Source organism: Scomber scombrus, chromosome 19 (assembly GCF_963691925.1).
Source record: "Scomber scombrus chromosome 19, fScoSco1.1, whole genome shotgun sequence".
Lineage (NCBI taxonomy): Eukaryota > Metazoa > Chordata > Actinopteri > Scombriformes > Scombridae > Scomber > Scomber scombrus.
The window spans coordinates 9838494-9859062 of record NC_084988.1 but is presented as its reverse complement, the minus strand read 5'-3'; the positions used below and the strand labels follow the sequence as shown (position 1 = coordinate 9859062).

The following is a 20569-nucleotide window of genomic DNA, read 5'->3' as shown; positions in this document are numbered from 1 at the left end:
AGATTTCGCTTTCGTTTTTCATGATTTTTTTTTCTAAAACATAGGCTTTTTGTATGGTTAAAACTGACAAACTTGGCCATTTTGGGCCTCTGAAAAACATAAAACATCAACATGAAAACAAAACTACTTTGAATGGCTCACAGTTTGTAGACACATGAAAGCTATGAAGAACGGTCCTGAGTAGTTATACGTGGCTACAAGTCAAAAAGGTCAGGGACCGCTAAATAAAACAGTCCATTCTTTTGACAGCTTGGATTAAATGCACTTCCCATTTTTAAAAGACTAACCAAAGTTATGATAATCTCTTATTTTTGTGCAGTTATTAAATATGGACAGCTGTTTCTGTCAAGTTATGGGGGAAAGTGTTCAGTATATAGATAATTTACTGTGTAAAAGTAGTTCTGTGACATTACATTTCTTTGAAGTAAGCAAACCTTTCAAAAGGCACCCCGTATTTAGCAGATTGAACTAATTCTCTTCATTATCATTTAAAAGTGTCAAAAATTATAATCTGCAAATATTCACATTCAAGAGACTGGAATTAGTGATTTTTTGGTAATCATGCCAAAATGTTTCTCAGCTATCAAAACTGACTATTTAATTGCCTTTTTTATTTTACTGTGTCATATTGTGTGCACACGGGTTACAAAACAAGCAAGTGTTGTAGAAATGGTTTATACAGATATCATCATGAGGCTTTGTTCATATTCAGGCTGCTCCTTGTGTAAATGTTAAAACTTCCTGCTTTCTTCAAAAACCTTTGAGGGATGGTGGTGCTTCCAACAGGAGAAAATATGTCTCACAGGTCAAAATGGTTCATCTGCTGTCTTCCTCTAATCTGTTCAAGCTGCACCGAATGACGACGCAGTGACCTTCTCTCACTGCAGCAAGAGGTCGGAGGAGCAACCAGGGAGGTGATGGAGGAGGCGAGGGGCAACAAGGACAGTATTGCTGGTCTCACCGATGGTCTGGATGAAGAGGACGGTGGGGAGGAGCTGGGTGGGTGAGGCAGAAACACCATACTCCTGCTCTTGGAGGGTGAAACTGGTGTAGGAACCTGGAGGTGAGAGTCTGGCTGGTTTACTAAGGGAGGAAGGTGAAGCAGTGGTGGTACTACCATGACTGAGGGGAGAGTATTCCTGCGGCGTTGAGAGTAAGGAGACGGGCAGGCGGGAAGTTTATCAGCACAGCTTTTTGGAGTCATTTTGTCTGCAGTTGATCCACCAGGGGTCAGATTCCTCTTGGGAGCCATTCTGCTCTGAGCTGCTGGAGATGAACACACCTCTGTGAGGGAGACGACTGACTGAGAGACCCTCGGGATGGAATCCTCATGGCAGCTGCTGTAATTCTCTCCTCCATAACTGTTATCCCTCCTTTGAACTGTGATCTCCCTCCTCTCTTCCATCCCAGACTGATGAACATGTGACGTCTCATCCTCTTCTTCCTCATCCCTCTTTAAATCCTCTCTGTCTCCGTCCTCCTGCAGGCTCCTCTCCCTCATGCCCTCCTCATAAGCTCTGTTCAGACAGGCCAGGTTGTGAATGGCCAGCCATGGTTCAGATAACATTCTCTGTCTGGCTGGTGGGGTGCTGCCCTGGCTCGCCAGACGGAGTTCACAGGAGGGAAGTCTGCTGCTGCTGCTGCTGCTGCTGCTTCCTCTTTTACCTGATGGGAGCGAATAAGACAGCTTATAATTGAAAGTCTATGAGGAGTCTACAGCCATGCTAGCAGCTTTGTGACGCTGCACAGGAGTACTTTGAGCAAAATGCTAATGTCCTGATGTGTTGCAGGTACCATTTACACCATCTTAGTTTGTATGGAATATGTTAGCATGTTAACATTGGCTAATTAACGCCAAACAAAAAGTACAGTTGAGGCTGATCATAATGTCAGAGGTGGTTCAGTTATTTGGTCAACCAAACCAAACCAATCAAAGTAGTAGACAAATTAAAATTTGACCTGATGATGGTACTAAATTAGAAGCTAAACATCCCCTATGGAATACATATACAAATATATACACATTTTCCCACAAAACAAGTTTGATTATTTTGTTAAAAACTCTTTCAGAAATACACAAATATTTTTGATTTATTTTAAAGTTCAAAGTGGATGTATAATCAGTCAGATTTCCCTTTTTCTCACTCTTTCCTCAGAATGGAAACTTGCAATGGAAATTTCATACATGTTCAAAACTGAATCTAATCCAAAGTATGAGAGTGGACAGTGCAAACAACCCATGGCACAAGCACAACAACAAAGGCTACAGAACAGATGGCCAGCATTTACAGTTGCAAATCATACTCCTATTGACACATGTTAAACTCAGATGTAATGTGAGCACAGAGAAACATTCCTACTTCAGCTGATGAATGTGAAAACTAATGTCAAACTCTGCATCATTCTGTCAAGGAAGTCAAGGAACTAGAAGAAAACTCAGTTTTGATTAGAGGGGGACAAAGGGTTTTAAGTTATTATAAGTCATCTTAGACATTTAACTAAAAACCAAAAATGTCAAGCTCATGTTGGCACAAAAGGAAAAAGTGGTGCCAAATTCCATAGGATTTCTTGTCTGGGAACTATGAAGGTCTCTACCAAATTTTGTGCCAATCCATCCAGTAGCTGTTGAGATATTTCCATCGGGACCAAAGTGGTTGGCTGACGAACAGGCCAACATTGCCATCACTGATTCATATCCTGAAATGATTCATCTCATAAAGCCAGTTGTTGACCAGTTCATTACTTCATCCTCACATGTTTCCTCTTACATCCAATCTACTGACATGCTACTTGCTTAGAATGCTATGCATTTAGTGTCCCTTCCTGTGTAGCAATAAATGTTGCTTCTTTTACTGGAATGCACTGGTAGAGTTAGCCTCACCACACCCTGGCAACACATTTTCATCCTCACCCCTCAGGAATGAGCCTTCAACTAATGATTTCAACCACCAGGCATTTGTTCTCATCTGTCTAGACTTGCCTCTGTCGAACACTGCTGCTACAACATCCAGGAGGGGCACGTTGTCTGCATAAAGAGACTGCGGGCGCTGTTGGTGGTAATGATTTTTACATCACCAAGCAACACACATAATATTACACAGACCACAAAAATCAAAATGATCAGATTGCATTTGAAAGGGTTGTTTTCTTTTCTTTTTTGGTGAAGAAGGATTACACACAAATGTCCCTTGGTTACCTCACTTATTGTGCTGTTAAAGGATCAATCACTGAGATTAAAAGTGAATTCTTGACAATAGCTGACACAACAGTCTCGCAGTGAAGTTCATTTAGTGGCCGTACTGGAGTTGGTCTGTTTTTCCCCTTTTGCTACAAGAAGTGTACCAAACCCAACAGTGATGTCATATTGTCACTGCAGCAAGGCGACCAGTTAAACCACTGGAGGTCAGAAAAAAACTAGATTGTCAGTGAGTGTTAGAGGACAGGTTCACAATTTTGACATTTGCCCCATGTTTTTGGTACTGTAATCATCCTTTTCCTACCAGTCATGAAAAGATCCCTTCATCATGAACTTTTATATAAGTGATGGGCGATCCACAGTCCTCCTTCTGTGCAAAAATTGATTTAAAAAATGTTTTGAAGCTACTGTAATATGAGGCTTTAGTCTTCCAAATTAGTCATTTAAGTCAATATCTTTCAAATGTACCATCTTTTAGTACCCAATTCCCCTTTTTGTTACTATAATTCCAACACAGCTCAACAGGAAAACACTGTCTTTCGAGACACGAGGGAATTCTTTAATAAAAAAGATTGTAATTGTGAAAGACATACATATGACTAACTTGTGCTGCCAAAGCCTCATGTTATCTTTGGATAAACTTTTAAACAGGACAGGAGCAATGATTATAGCAAGCAAAATTTGTTTCAACGCTCATTTGGGTACCTGATGATTGTTTTGAGAAAGACTTGAACAACTGTGAACCTCCTGGAAAAGAACTGTTCTGGAAAGAACTGAGAGGACTCAACTCGATTGAGTCCTCTCAGTTCTTTCCACCTTCCAAGAAACAAATATTTTAAATAAAGTTAAGTGCAGTGTGACTGTGAACAAATCAATAGCCTGGAAAATCACTTGAAATCTTGATTAATCACATTAAACATCATGTCTGCTTTGAGTTTTGTGAAAATTGTCTTTCGTGGTAATGTGCAATCTCAATGGCATGCAATGATTACATGACTTTGGAAAAAAACATGGTGGACACAAATTTCTGCAGGAGGATAAGTGTAATTTATACTGTGAGTGAAATATTTTCCTCAGTTACTCACTAGTTCCTCTGAAGTTAAAGATGTTTTCTCCCTCTGATGAGTTGGGAGAACCCGTCTTGAGGACAATGTCAGATGGGGACATGCAGGACACCGGTGACGTGTCAGGGGACGGGGGAACATTCAGGTAACGCCTGGTCACCGGTCCTCCATTTACACCCATCTCTGTGGCGATGATGAGGATGTCACGGCCCCTGGCCCGGCATGCATCCATTAACACCTGAAATGCATGAGTGCTGGTGAGAAACTGAATGTATTTGGTTTGATTTGACCAATTTTAAGTTTTGAGGTTGCCCAAAATGGAGTGGCATTCAGTGTGTATACACAGTTTTCCTTTGTATTTATAGGCCAGAACACCCTATGAAACATCCTCAAACTTTCCACAAAATAATCAGAGAAGACAAACTTACAATCTTTGTTCTTAGAGGAAAGTAGATCCTTAGTTTACTTCTAGTTAACACAGACACTTCTATATTTTGACTTCCTTTGATCATCCTTTCTCATTCCTGACTGACCTTCAGTGTCGGCTGGTGCTGCGTGTTGATGGCATAGACCAAGGCTGAGGCTCCAGAGTAGTCTTCCATGCTGGGATCTGCTCCTGCAGACAGCAAAGTAGATGCCACTTGGGCCCCTGCCCGCGCTATACAGGTGTACATCAGAGCAGTACGGCCAGCCCGATCCTGTGCATTGGGATCAGCCTGATTGGTACAAAAGATGACATTAATAGATCAAATTAGAAGATGACAACTCAAGATGTTTGTATCAGTCAGAGAGCTGCTTTGTGTTTCGAATAATATGTTTGTTTCATTAAAGTTACATTTGATCACAATTACATTTTCATCTCACATCTTAATGGGATCTGATCTGTTGATTTTGTGTTCTGGCTCTGGAGCAGGAATACACTTTACAAGATAGCCTCACCCTGCACAGTCCCCCTTATAATCAATAATGATCTTGCCTCAGAGTACACTATGTTGTGCTCTACAGTGCCAAAATGTCAGGAACACTTTGGTAGGTGGATTGAGGATACAAGCAGAGCTGGATACATCAAGAACTCTGTTTACTATTCATTAAATATATACACCACTAACTTTAGGTGCAGATTTGTTATGCATTAGAAATATGTCTAAATCAACCAATCAATCAATCAATCAATCTTGAATTTAAGATTGAATTTAAGCACACGCATTCTGAGTAGAAATGAGGAGACTGGATGTGTGTGCAGACTGACCTTGTTCTTGAGCAGGTATGTGAGGAGTTTCACAGTTAGGGGTCCAACAGGCTCCCCTCTCAGGGTCTTACAAGCAGCCAGGAGAGCCGTCTCTCCCCTGGGATTACGCCTGTTGACCTGAGCCCCACCTTCCACCAGCAGGCGGACCAGACGGAGCTTACTGGAGGCTGCTGCACTGATGAGGGGGCTGCAGTCCGACAGGGGGTCCCCCATGGCCTGGAGAGAGGACAAAGCAAAGTCACAAACATCCACTGTTATAATATCTCAAAGCTCAATTGTCAACAGCCAAACATTAGCCGGCCCTGGACATTTTCAACATGTTACCTGTCCACAAATATAGTCTAAAAGGAAATTATAATCATGATTTACTGATAATAGTCTCCTGATATAACTTTGTGTTTCTCTCCGTCGAGAGGAAATTAAAATTAAGTGGTCAATATCTGTCTGTTATTCTTGTTTAAACTTTCAATAAAATGGTTATTACAATATAAAAAGTGGACTCGGATACCATCTATTGTCCTTCAGTCTAGATTTAGAGGTTGCTAATGTAATTGGAAATTCTTTAAAGGTGGACATGGACGTGACAGTGTGGATGGATATACATCCACAGTAAGCATTAAACTTACCTTGGCTTTGCAGTGGTCGTTTATCTGTTCCTTTTCTACAAACGATGAGCCATCTTGAGTTTATTCAAATCCATGTAGAGGAAAATCATTCCATTCTTCCATTATTTTTTTTATAATGTCTAATAAAAACTTTACCTTTGCTTTTGGATGAAGCATCGGCATGTTGCTTGCCGACAACAAACTGCAGAACATCAAGTGATACTGACTTTCATCTACTGCCTCTGTCTGTAACTCCTCTGTCCTGATTCGTCCCCTCCATACACCACCTGCTGGGTTGAGGGGAGGTTCGGGCCACAGTGAGCGTTCAAAGTTATAAACGGTTTTGAGCCAAAATGTCACCTGTTGCAGACACTGCACTACAAAGACCCACAGAGCCTTTGATATGAGTCAGCTTTGAACAGCCCTCATCTGCTTGTGACCCCCCATCTGCGTTCAAACACTGTCAAAGAGATGGCACTGAAATTCAGATGCACAGACACACATTCATAAACACACTGCAGCTCATACGTGCCTTTGAATTTATGACGCACTTGTTCTCCCGTTTGTTTTTATGGCAAATCACTCAGCACATTCTTCTGCTAAATGAAAACATTTGACATGAATCATTTTCAAATGGCAGAATGGGAGGAAGGGAGCGAGGGAGAGAGGGTGGCCAGGAAAACATTTTAGCAATCCCCAAATACCAGGCATGCAATTAAGTAAAACAGCAATTAGTTGGAGCAAAATTAGCAACGAGCATAAGCAGCAAGGAATCATATTGATCAAATTTTTCCTGTATCCTTAACTTGCAAACATGTTGTGAGTGGACATGAATCAATAGAAATGACTCCCGGAGTTATACAAGTCCTGTACCGCAGCTCTCCATAAGCTTCCATGTATGATTTCCCAGTTGTTGGGCTTTGTAAATATAGTTTTTCAAATAAATAAATGAATAAACTTTGACCTTATATTAAAAAAAAAATTCAACAATATCTTTAAAACATGAACCAGTGACCTACACTATGACTACATTGTAAATAATTTGTTTTACTCTTACTAAAGCTGTTTTTTATACCAGTACCACCAACACTATACCATGCTCTCTTGAGTGTGACTACTATTAGTTATTACTACTGAATTTAAAACAATAATTAACCCAGGAGTCACACTTTGCAGAGCTTTTAACACATCAAAATTATGTTATAACTTCACTTCTCCATCATGGCAACATAGGATTAGAAAAACATGGAACAGAGCCTTTCAAGCTAAATTCTGTTGCAATCCTCCACAGGTAAACATCAACACCTACAAATCTGCATGTGGAGCAGAATTACATTTATATCCATAAATAATTAACAGGCACCAAAGTTTTAGAGCCACATTAAATCTGTTTCCAAAGATTGCATCCAAACCACCAGCAAAAAGCAGAACAGAGTCGAAGGAATCTGTACAAGGCTAACTATGTCTGACCAGAGAGACGTGTTTCATTGGCTTTCCAAAGCCCTGCTAACATTATCCAGATTCAAAAAGGGTTCATGATTTAGGAAAATATCTCTTTACTGCAACTATAAAAGGACAAATGTTGTTTAGCTGCTCAGTTAAAAACCATAATAGGCCTCTGTACTTTCCATTTGTGTGAGCAGACTATACACTTAAAGACTTTTTTGATGTTTTTTTTTTTTTACTACAGTTCAACGCAGCTATTTGTTTTCCATTCATTTCTGTCTGGTATAAAAATTAATTAGTGGGTGTTTGAAACTTGCTCATGCTGTGAAATACTTCACAGGATATATTAATGTCTAGAGTTTATTCTTTTCAGTTTCTTTTTGCCAGTGTGGTGGATACAGATTTCATTACCACACAATAATGAAGTGCGGACTTGATATTCACTTCCATGAAGAAGAAAACTTTATTGAGGACACGTCTGTAGGTCCATATCAATAAAATAAATTAATTACATAAGTCGAGCAGGTGTCAAGTGTGCTAATTAACCTTCATGTGGTATGAATGAATAGAGGTAATGAATGCCTGTAACTGTGACATGCACCAAGTTTCTAAACCACCAAAATGGATAGTTATGGTTTATGTTGTACAATGAGATGATACCATTTTTTTTACCTCTGTAATACCTCTGGTTGCATGGGGTTACTGCAAGCAATATGTTTTCATGATTTATATTTTCTAAGTTTCTTACTTCTCCACACATATGTATACCCAACATAAAACAATACACTGCTTTCAATATACAATAGATTGATATGTGTATAAAATGGTTAAAAAAAAAGTTTTTAAAATAAAACAATGAAAAGCTGACATATCGGTTACATATATGTTACAAATCAGTAAGGAGAACTTCTTAATGACAATATTGGATTTACAAGACATTTTGCATCAGTGTGATTTGTGATATTGGGGTTTGTGTTAAGTATGGGCTAACAATTTTTCATGTCTTAAAACAGCAGCCGTGCCCAAAAGAACACTGAAATAGGATTTTCTTGCCACAGTCAATCATCTTATTAATTTTTTACAGTTTACGTGAGGGTAGCCCAAATTCATAGCCCTCCTCTGCAAAAATACATTTAAAAGTTTGCTTTTCCTTTACGTGATTCATAAAGCTGATAACAAAGTGTTATTGACTCAACACCAAGTCAAGGATAATTGGATAAGTCAGCAATCCTGTCATAAATATGCATAGATGACTTTGCCACCATGTCACCACCTTGTTCTGGGTTTTTTTTTGTATGACACATACATTATTCATTGGAAAAACTTTTAACAGTTGTTTCTCTTCATAGGACAACCAAGTTTGAAAACCTCTGACAAAGTTCACTGATTAAAGTCTTCAACTTCTTCAAGTTATATTTTGAGGTTGTGATTGCATGAAGAGAAAAGTGGAAACTGTAACAAATTAAACAGTTGAAAGTGTTTAAAAATGTTTTAAAAAAGTTTATCCAAAGCTAATATGAAGCTTCAGCTGTCCAAATGAGTCAAATGAAGGAGATATCTTTCAACATTACAATCTTTTAAGTGACATAAATAAGACATTTAATGCTAAAAAGTCTAACTTTAAATGTGGCAGATATCCACTCTATATGACTAACTCAGCCTGCTGAAGCCTCATATAATGTTAAGATTAACTTTTAAAATGCAGTTTTGCTGAAAATGACTGTGTGGACACTGTTGATTTTGGCGCCATTCATTTAAAGTGAAAGCACATTTGCAGTCAATTTGAGGAACTATGATTACAGCCAAGAAAACCTCTTTCACAGTGTGCATTTGGAGACTTGTCTGTTGTTTTAAGACATACTTGAAAAATTGTGAGGCGATCCTTTATTAAAGGATAGCTTCAAAAAGTACAGATTTAATTACTTTTTAATACATCTTTAAGGAAAAAATAACACCATTGCTGCCAGATAAGAATACAACAAATTAGAATACTATATACAAAGTTATGGGTTTTATTGAAATTGACAGAGGCGTGAAAAAGGCAATGCAATAACAAACTTTTTCTGATACAATAATGTTAAGCACAACACTGAGTTATGTTACCATTTGGTTAATTTTATGTTTTTGTGCTGTGTAAAGTTTCTTGTATTACAATTGCTTGGCAAGCAGTGATGGAGGAAGTATTTAGATCCTTTACTTGTGCAAAAATACTTACCACAGTATAAAAATAGTAAATGAAAAAAAAATCTAAATTCTGCATTGAAAATGTCTTCAGTAAGAGTATACATTACCACGTTGTAAGTTTTCAAGTACTCAATGCAGAAAAGTGTCACATAATGTGACTGTTGTACTACAATATAATACATTATGAGACATAATAATGCAAAAGCAGGATTTTACTGTTGTAGTGGATTGAACTGGAGCTGAAGTAATTTATATAGGACTGCAACTAATGATTATTAGTTTCATTATAGTTCCAACTGCTAATATTTTTTGTGTTCGGTTTGGTTTGGTTATGTAAAAATAATCAGAAAATAATGATAAATAACAATATAATTACACAAAAATAATGCCTTACCTCCTGCAATTCCACACATTATAAGACATTTTTATACTTTGAATATCAAAAACTAAATTTAAGCCATTTTAAGACTTTTTAAGGATTTCCCTAATGTGGATGTTATAAAACACAATATAGACAATTTTTTTTTTAGGGGGAAATCGGGGTTATAATACAAGCCAAAAACTTGAATTATAACTAAAAGCGTGTGCGTGTCTTCTTACTCATTCACACTCACACGGCAGCAGAAATTCCCAGTGAGTGAAAGAAAGGAAATTAGCATATAGTGAGTCTGAGGCGAAGTGGTTACGTAAGACGTACGTAAAGGTTTATTTATGTGTCCGGGCCAATCAGAACCGCTCAGCCGTCATGACGTAATGAGATCTATTCCAGAATAGCGCGCCGTGGAGGAGCAGCGGGAGCCTTTCTCCGGACCCTCTCTCCAATGTTTGTTTATTTATATCGGTTTTGTTTGTTCCGGAATAAGCCTGGCAGCGTGGGAATTTGCTGAAGGATGTCTGCGCTAAAGGAGAATCAGTGTTACGGTCTGTCCAGTGGTAAACTGAGCCGCGGAGGTAACGTCTCTGTTATTCACGTCAAACTCACTGACAGCGCGGCTAGAGCCATTAGCACCTATCAAAACGGCAAGGTGGGTTATTTTTTTTAAACATTTCACCCTCTAATACTTCACAGTTGTGTAAGCTTATGTTTTGAATTTGTTCCAGCACTTTGTCAAGAGGACCCTTACTTAAAAACAAAGTGATTAAGCTAGGCTTCCGAGGCGAGTTTGTGCTTCTCATTTGAGCCGAAGTTCACCACTTATCCTCCCCGTTTGTTGTCTCCTACAAGCCTCGGTTTGCTATGAAATGGAAATACATGTTGCATAATACAATGCGGAAACGCTTCCCTGTGTGATACTGCTTGTAACAAGCTGCCGGCCAAGTGGTTACAAGCTGCTGGCAAGTATTATGAATGCTAATCAGTGTCTGGGAGTCGAGCAAAGAGAAAAGAAAGGGAACAGGCTGTGGGGGGAAGTACCAGTTAGTAGGAGAGATTTTTTTGGGGGTGGTGGGGGTGGTGGTGGAGGATTGCATTTCAGAGAAGGGGCTCCTATTATTTTTGCTAAACACACACATAGTTGCAGCCATTAAAAAAAAAAAAATCTCTACTGGAGCTTTGGGGAGACAGATGGAAAGCACAGGCAGGTGGTGAAATAATATCCAAATCAAACATTTGACCCAGTTTATTGCAAATGAATCATCAGAGGCTGCAGGAAGTCTGAGGCAGCGAAATAGTCATGTATGTACACTTCCTCAATTCAGCAATTCCTAGTAACGCAGATAGGAAACTCCTCACTGAAGACTTGTTATAGCTACCCTCGTTTCTGCTGAAAGCTGAGAAACCACACAGCTCATGACATATGTCAGAGTTATAGTGCAATACTATCATGATGAAATAAACAAGAAACAAAAGGGGGGAAAACATCTGACGCAGAGCTCAATCTAAGGACTCACACACACACACACACACACACACACACACACACACACACACACAATACTGTTGCTGTACACATATCTAGTTTCTTTATTTAGCGTTAAGAGTGGCTATTCATAACTCACTTGGCCTGATCACAGAGAGAGAGAGACTCACACACACACAAACACACACAAAAAATACCTTACCACATGTACCCGGTCCACCTCACCCTCTACACTCATCAACAGGTGGACTCACAAATCCTCTCCGTGAAAAGGTCAATTAGATTCACACTTTCCGGCCGTGTTTCAAATGTGTTGCTCTGGACTGTCATTTCTGCAAGTTTCCTGCAGGCTTATTCACCCCTGTGCAAGATGACAGCTTGTTATTTCACCGCGTTTCATCATATTCTCATGCGACAAGCCGCTGTATTTTAACAGCAAGTTGTAGTGACCTAAGGCAAGCTCTTGTGTCCGTGTTAAAAAAATCAAATTAGATTTATTTAAAGAGCTCTTTATGCTATTCAAGTGTCATGATTAACCAGTGATTTCCAGCCAGGGGTATGTGGTAAGATTGTGGAGTAGGTCATATATTTGTGTTAAAGATTTTTAAAAATAAGCACTTAAATATTATCAAAAATGTAAGTGAGGCTAAGCTTTAGTGTAGAGTTGTAATAATTATTTGTCCAAGAAAATACAGCAGATAGTTTTTTCTCATTGGCATTTTATAATTCATACTCTCTACTATGAGTAATATTTCAGTGTCATTCACACAAAGTGGACAACAATCTCTGACCTTACATTAAAATCCAATAAGTTATACACAGTCAATTACACTGTATAGATTAAAACATTTAGGTAAAGAAAGGACTGGTATTGGTTAATAACCAGAGTTAAAGTATGAGAGTAGGTTTTGGGAGAAAAAAATGTGGATTAGTCCATCAGAGTATATTGCAAACAAGCAGAGAAGTCAAAATAGATAAAACATTGAGTGTGATTGTAAACTTGGCTAAAACTTTGGATCAAATGACACCATCACAAGGCTTGAATTGAATCTAACTATAATCAATCAATCAATCAATCAATCTATAAATATATTTGCATAATGTCAATAATGTTAATATTCATTCAAAAGATCACATTTGGAACTTGTGGGGTCATGTCTAGGAAAGGGTGTTTGAGCTCATCTGAAGGAGCTGTGGGGGTAAAAAAAACCAACAACAAAAAAATCTAGATCAGATCAGAAAACCACACCGAAGCAGGACGGAAACATTTGTAGAGAGGACATCCTTTGTGTGTATATTTACGCATCTGTGCAAATAATTTGTCTCTTGATTTGTCTTCAGGGCTGGTCCTCCTGTCCCACCATCTGTTTTAACGGAAACCAAGGGGTGAGAAGAAACTGGCCTTTTTGTTGACGTACTTTAATGAATTAACTTTCATATATTCAATGTTAAATATTATAAACCTCATTATCTTTTTCTCTGTCTGCATCTCTTTTTTTGTTTTTGTTATCTCTCTCATGTTACAGAGAATCACGATCCCTTGCTTGAAGGATAGAGATGAAGTGAAGGTTTTCACCTTTGGCATGACTAATGTTGCCTCTGATAATCCACATGGAAGCTTTGACTGCGTCCAACAGCTCAGCAATGGGTAAAACATGCAAATAAACTTTACACTAAATACTCAAAATTGTGAACATTTTGGGAATTATCCATCAAATCTGCTACTGAGTCCTGCAACATTTACAACAGCAACCTTTTTAGTTCTTCGAGAATCATACATGACAAATGATATACATATTTTAAAATTATATACAATGATATATTATAAACAACAGATGTAGGAAGGAAGGAAATTTTCTATGTAATTTTAACATTTAATTTCTAGGACATTTTACAGAGACGTTGGAGCAATTTTTACAAATAATAAGAACAAAGAAAGTAGTTTTGTTAACAGTTCTTCAACTGACAGAACATACTTTGTATTAGTTTTGGTGTATTGATTCTAACATATTATGAAAAACATTAAAATAAATGAATGATAATGGGCAGTTACACAGCAACAACTTCTACGAAATTGTTGAACTACAAGTCAACCAACTTAACTTATTTTTCCCTTTTTTATTGTATTTGTACCACATTGCACCATCCATTCTGTAAAATCTCAAAAGTTAACTGTTAAATACCTGTAAGTTACGCTGAAAATGTCCAGCAAATTAAATAAGTTAAAAATAAATCGTCACTGTAATTGGCTGTTAAGTAGACTTGATGCTATAAATATAAATTAACTATAAATCTTAGTGAACATTACCAAAACATAAATATCTGAAACAATCTCACATTTGAAATAAATAAGGAGTCTTGAAAGCACTGTCAGATCACTGTCTGTACTCTCTGTCCTCCCTCCTCCTCTTCTTCTCCAGTGCTGCTGAGGAACTGTCATGTCTCGGGGTGATTCAGAAGAAGATGACAGTCAAAGCCACAGATGACTCGTATGATAAGGCTCTTCAGAGCATGGCTCAAGCTGAGGAGGAGACACGTAGCCGAGGGGCCATTGTCATCAAACAGGGGGGGCGCTTCCAGGGTAAGAAATACGGACAACAGAATCACTCACATGTTCACAAAGGCTGAAAGACACATTTGTACTGTATTGTGCTGGTAATATCCAAAAAAGCACAGTCAGCCATATTTCATTTGGTTGCCATAGCAACAGCTGTAGTAACCAGTGATATAGTACCAGTCTGGCTTGTTTTCTCCTTGTGTGTATTCTTTTTAGTAAACTTTCTATACGCTACACACACGCACATATACAGTAACTGTTGTTATACGTATGGTTATTGTATATCATTTTTTAAAGGATGCTGAGATTGTGCACTTCCATAAAAGCCTATTTTCTGGATATACAGTGACTCTGTTTTCTGCAAATGTAGAACAAACTCATCAAAGATATGCATACACATACATATATATATATATATATATATATATATAACCGCTTTCTTTCTACTTCTAACCACCAACCCACTTCCTTGTAAACAGATATGTTGGCCAACATCATCCTCTGTCAGTAAATGCAGACACAGGCTTTGATGATTTTGTCAGTTTAGAGGAAGCTGTACACATGGTTTGTGCTGCTGTGAAGTTATTTCTGAAATTAGATAGAAGCTGTTGCTTACTAAAAGGTGAATTCATAGTTGTAACCCAGTGGGGGTTTTCTGAAGAGGTGAAATGAGTTCATTTTATCCACAATACTGCCAGGTGACGAATTCTGCTTACTAATTTTCTTGTGGTGCAGAACCGAAACGATTAGTCGATCAACAGAAAGTTGAAGGTTTCAGTCTTTTGCTGGCTGCAGCTCCTCAGATGTGAGAATTTGAAACTTTTATGATAATCTTTTATGGTTATACATGATAGAATCCTGAATATCTTGGGACTTCGGACTCTCGTTCAGGCAAAACAAGGCATTTGAAGACGTCACCATGGTCTTCAAGAGATTTGCAATGGGCAATTTTTCAGACATTTTATAGACAACACAATTAATCAATAACAAAAATAATAGTAAGTAGCGACCCTACTCTGGTGTCTGATCTTGCTAGATTTAGACTGAAATTACATGCTCGTTTAAAGCAGTAGTTACACACACAACTTTAAGGTTCCAAGTATAACCCTGTCTCTTTCTCTTTCGTTTAAGAATGAAAGAAGAAGCACAAGGTTAACTTTGATGATGGAAGCCACCATCAGGCTGCTGTGAACTATGCAAGATCGTGTTTGCTGATATTTTTGCTTTATTTAGGCTGCTCTGTGTTTGATGTAAGACTTTCTGCTACCTTGCAGGCAAGAAGGTGACGGTACGAGCCCCGGCTCCAGCGCTGGCCAGCCTCACCAAACCTCGTCACTCCCCTCAGTCCCTCCTCAGTAACATTAAGAAGGGGGTCGGCACGTCCAAGCCGAGGAAGGGAGCCTGTGCATCAAACAGGAAGGGCATGAGTGACGTGCAAGAGAGACCGCTTAGGGAGCGGGTGAAACATCTGCTGGCTCTGAGACCATACAAGAGGCCTGAGCTGATCTTGAGACTGCAGAATGATGGACTGACAGCGGCAGAGAGTGACATGCTCCACTCTGTGCTGATGGAGGTAAAACCTTTTTCTGTTTCAGACAGTTAAATACAGTTTTCCCTGGAAGCACACCTGAAGAAACATTTGGGAGCATAAGGGAAAGTCATGAAACTAAACTGTCCTTAAAATAGATTGAACTTTGTGCCATTAAGCTGACATAACATTATACACTGAGAGGTGGGTTAGCTTTGGATTCTGAGCACTGAAGATGAGTCTTTTCTCAGGTGTTTTTGTGCATGTTTGTCTGTATGCAGGTTGGCCAGTTGAATACTAGAGACAACGCTTTTGTACTGAAGGACAGTCTGTATAAGGAGCTGCAGAAGGACTGGCCTGGATACACCCCAGGGGACCAGCAGCTTCTTAAACGAATCCTTGTCAGGTAACACACCGTGTTTATGTCATGAGAGTGTCTATGTACAATGCACACAGAGGGACTGATAATACAGTTAAGTCTCTCTGTAGTAACCTGATTTCTCAAACATCATGTAAATAAGAAATCCAATCTGTAATCGGGGTAGGGGATTAGAGGAAGGTGATATCCTCAGCTGGATTTCTCCTGGAGAATGTTGATTTCTTAGTAATGTATACACATAAAATGGTTTCTAATCGGCTTGTATAAATGTGCATGATGGAGACTTCTGACGCAGAAAGTATCAGTGTCACAGCAAAGTGATGATTATTACATGTAGTGATACATCTTATTAAAAATAATTTCATTTTAAGTCTGATTAAACAAAGTAACATCTAACAGTCTGAATAAGTTTCCACCATTGAACATTTGACTTTGTAAAAAAAAAAAAAATCAGGCACATTTTTATGCTTACACACACATGCATACAACAAGCAAATCAAGCCACATTGTGAAATTTCTTGCATAACATGGTTTCAGACGATATTGGCTCATCGCAGATATACTACTATTGGTGTTTATGTTTGCCGTTAAATGACAAGAAATTGAAGTACAGAAATGCCAAGGTATGTTTTGAAACTGTGTCACCAAAATTAATATGAGCCAATTTACCATTATTTATTTAAAACTCTCAAATATTAATAACAGTATCAGCCTCAAAGATCCTGTGTGGGTTGGACTACAGGACAGTAACAATGGTAAAATCAGCTTTAGAAACCTGGTACTGCAATTTGAGAACTTTTCTTGTTATATTTTTGTGGGTTTGTTTGAGGCTTTGCTTTTAATGTTCCTTCAGTCAACCACAGTTTGAACACTTACATACATTATCTGCCTGTTTATTGCCAAATCAGCAGGTAGGTTAGACTTTACCTGCAGGTCTGAAGTGCTGTTGATATGGCTTTAAAACTGGATGTTATTGGTTGCACCTGGTGTCAGATCTTTGTTTTATTTTTACCTTTTTAGTAATCAAAGGGGAAAACCTTTGTCGTAAAAGGAAAGCAAAGTATTATGTTTGTAGAAATCATCATCATTATTATTATTATTAAGTATGATATTTTGTTTACTGTGCAGGAGACTGTTTCAACCACAACAGAACCTCCTCTCTGTTCCCGAGGCCCAGGTCAGCCCACTGCGAGACACCCCCAACTCCTCCCCAGCACATCGCCCAAAACATTCCCTGCCAGAGGAATACACTGATCCTCTTGTTAGCAAGAAACCCAGGATATCCCACTTGTCTAGCAAAACAGTCAGTGTCAAGTCAAAAAGATCGAGGCCGTCTGATCAAGCGGCTCATAAAGATGTCACAGCAGCGACAGCAGATGACGGGAAAAGGAACTCGCTTGATCCTCGAAAGCTTTTTGACTCCTTGCAGTCAGCAGTCTGTCAGCAGGAAGCGGATGTGACTGACAGGCTGAAGCAAACTCCCTGTGCTCAGGAGGAGCCTGAGGGCCCAGCAGACCACCGTCAACCGGACTCTGATCGCCCCCCGTCCCCTCTGATAGTGCCCGATCTGGACAGATACACAATCAAAAGAAAGAAGAGCAAACACAAACACAGAGACAGGGTAGGTACTAGAAGCAAACAAAAACACTTTTTTTATGGGGTGGTTCTTCAAATATCCTCATCATTTGATGCATTGGTGATTTTTTTTTGTTTTTTTAAGGAGGAGAGGTGGGGTGACAGGAAAGAAAAGAGAAAAGATCACAGCACAGAGGGGTCAAACAAGAAAGTCTCTCTGGACTGCACTGGTGAGTGCTGTCAGTTGTTAGCTTGTAATAGAAAATGTCACATTTTCAGTGTTTTTCTCTAATTGTATGAAGCTTTTCCCTCTTGTCAGACCCTGAAGAAATGTTATTTGACTCTAATGTGCTCCAAGCAGACAATGAAACAGTGGATTATTTATCGTAAGTATGCAGTAGATTATCTTAAAATCAGGAATAATGGTCAGCAGAAAATGTAATTTATTGCACATCTAAAAAAATATTTTTATAAGGAAGATTTTTTACTTCCTCTGCACAGGGAGTATGCAACGATTGCTGGCCATGACCAGAGACAGAGGTACAAACAAGACTTCAACAAGGAGTACAGCGAGTACCGAGATTTACACGCCCGCATCGACGGTGTGACGCGGCAGTTCATGGAGCTAGACGCACAGCTCAAACAGCTACACCATGAATCACGTAAATACAAGGTTAGTACATCCCTGAATTAAGTGCTGAACCTTTGATGTTTGGTGTTTTGAGCATCACTCTTTCCCTGTAGACTTTTTACTGATGGAAATCGAAACTGTAGTCCGCTTGAATTCATGTCAGTTACACTGGATTTGGATTGTGGTCAGTTTCCATGTATAGAACATGCTTTTAAATATTTTTTCTGCCAAAATGTTTCTTAAACGGTTTATTTCTTGCAGACTGTTCATAATAAGATTCTTCAAGAGTATCGTCAAATTAAAAAGGTAACTTTCTTCAAATTTGCCCAATGTTACAATTACTCTATACATTTTGGAGTCATAACAAAGTCTTGATGTTTTCTCCCTTTCTAGTTCAACCCCAACTACCAACAGGATAAGGTTCGCTGTGAGTATCTACACAGCAAACTGGCCCACATAAAGAAGCTCATATCAGAGTACGACCAACAACAACTCAGCGCGCACCGTTCCTTTCCCAACTGAAGAAGCTGACTCACAGACGAGTGAACTTATCGATTTCAGTAAATACCCTGAGGCTGGGATGATTCAAGCTGCAGAGCTGAATGCCATCGAGCTGGTTTCTATGAGCAGCATGGCTAAATGCAGTCTCTTGAGACCTGCTGGAAATGTCAGTGAGGTTGGGAAGTCATTTGTGAAGAGCAGCAGTGGCACGTCGGGGAAAAGCAGCCCTTTAATATGAGTTCTGTTCTTGGAATATGAGATATTTTCTTTGAACCAAAGGGCTGGTACTACAGTGACATGATACTGCCAAGGACACAACGTGTAACAATAGTTTTACAAAGGCTCTTACATCTAAAACTAAGCTCTTTTAAAAATGAAAACGGATCATCATGAAGGGAAGGTGCTAAGCCTAAAAACACTTGTAGATTCTTGTCCACATCACACATTTTAGTTGTTTTGTGAAAGAGATAAAAACATGAGTATTTGCTTATGTGTTCTGTCAGCCATGTGACTGTTCACATTTTCAGCTGGAAGCATGACACTGCACAAACCTAGACAGCTTATATTAATAGCAAGTGAGGGTTACTTCTCTTCTTGTTAACGTTGTCAGAAAAGAGATGTGCATGTCCTGAGAAGACATCTGTCCTCTTATTTGGGTTTGGGGAAATGAAACTTTGTCAGTGTTGTCAGTTCTTAGTTCAGGCCTTATCTACTCACAGAGGGCTGAATTCATAGTATTCCACTGGTGTTATCCTTCATTCATCGTTTTCTTGGAGCACAGAAGACTGTTACGTTGAATATAATGTGAACTTGAAGTTGTATTCAGGGAATTTACAGTATGAGTTTAAGTATGTTTAATTTGAAACTGGTTTTAATTATCAGAGTAGAGGAAGTTATGGATTTATTACTTTAGGCTGGGATGGAAAAGAAATGTTGCATGCAGTGTACATTACAAAATGCATGAGAAAATAAATCTGATTTTGTTTGAGTTAAAAAAAAAAAAATATTGTGTATTCATTTTGTATGTTTGTCCTAATCTATATGTCATTTTCATTCACCAGCCTGTCAAAAACCTCAAGCAGTGTTCTTATCATAAATCCCCTGATTGTATTATAATACTCTGAAGTTAGAAAATAGAAGTAAAGAATGAGTGTAAATGAATTAAACGGGTTTGATGTTTGATTTCACTGGAATAAATATCAGTTCCAGTCAGGCACCAGCAGATAAACTGTCTCAGCTCTGTACAAGGCATTACTGGGGATTTCCAGTTTAATGAATGTGTGTGAAGGTTCCTTTCAAATCTGAAAGCTAGCATCAGTTGTTAATAAATTATTCATTGTGTTTTCTTGTAGAGGTGATCTACAGTACACCTAAATCTCAAACTCTCAAGTGGTGCATTTACTACAAATACTCTAAGCTTGGAACTATAAGTAAAGAATCGTTGTGTTATTAAAGGCACCTGGACCTTTAAGTTCAACATATATGTCTAAAAAGGTCAATCTCAAATCTGAGAATCAGTTTAGAGTAATGTAGTGAATATAGCAAATTTATTTCAGCACTGTACTTCAGTGTTTGAGGTAATTTTATAGTAGTATTTGCAATTTATGATCTTCAAAACTTCTGTTCTACTTTTTTTCAAAGTTTCTTTTGAGATTTTACACACAAAAAACACTATCAACAAATTAAAGATGTTAAATCATTATGAATGCATCTCTCCTTGTTTTATACAGGGTTAATGTTTTATTTTGTACTGTCCCTGTTCAAATAAAAATTACAAATTACAAATTACAAATAA

General features: G+C 38.5%; 2 protein-coding genes across 2 annotated transcripts; one reads left to right on the top strand and one right to left on the bottom strand.

Annotated features, from left to right (window-relative positions):
• Positions 1-799: 799 nt before the first annotated feature.
• LOC134001292 (ankyrin repeat domain-containing protein 34B) lies at positions 800-5722 on the bottom strand. Its single transcript, XM_062440856.1, has 4 exons — positions 5510-5722; positions 4794-4976; positions 4282-4498; positions 800-1665 (listed from the first exon to the last, which is right to left on the bottom strand). Exons 1-4 carry the CDS (start codon positions 5720-5722, stop codon positions 800-802), a joined length of 1479 nt encoding a protein of 492 aa, XP_062296840.1.
• A 4821-nt stretch (positions 5723-10543) lies between these two features.
• Positions 10544-19919, top strand: LOC134000506 (RNA polymerase II elongation factor ELL-like). Its single transcript, XM_062439850.1, has 12 exons — positions 10544-10769; positions 12945-12989; positions 13130-13251; positions 14024-14184; positions 15435-15733; positions 15970-16094; positions 17196-17688; positions 17788-17872; positions 17962-18028; positions 18144-18315; positions 18535-18579; positions 18667-19919. The coding sequence occupies exons 1-12, from the start codon at positions 10635-10637 to the stop codon at positions 18793-18795; spliced, it is 1878 nt and encodes a 625-aa protein (XP_062295834.1). The 5' UTR covers positions 10544-10634; the 3' UTR covers positions 18796-19919.
• The last annotated feature ends 650 nt before the right edge of the window (positions 19920-20569 follow it).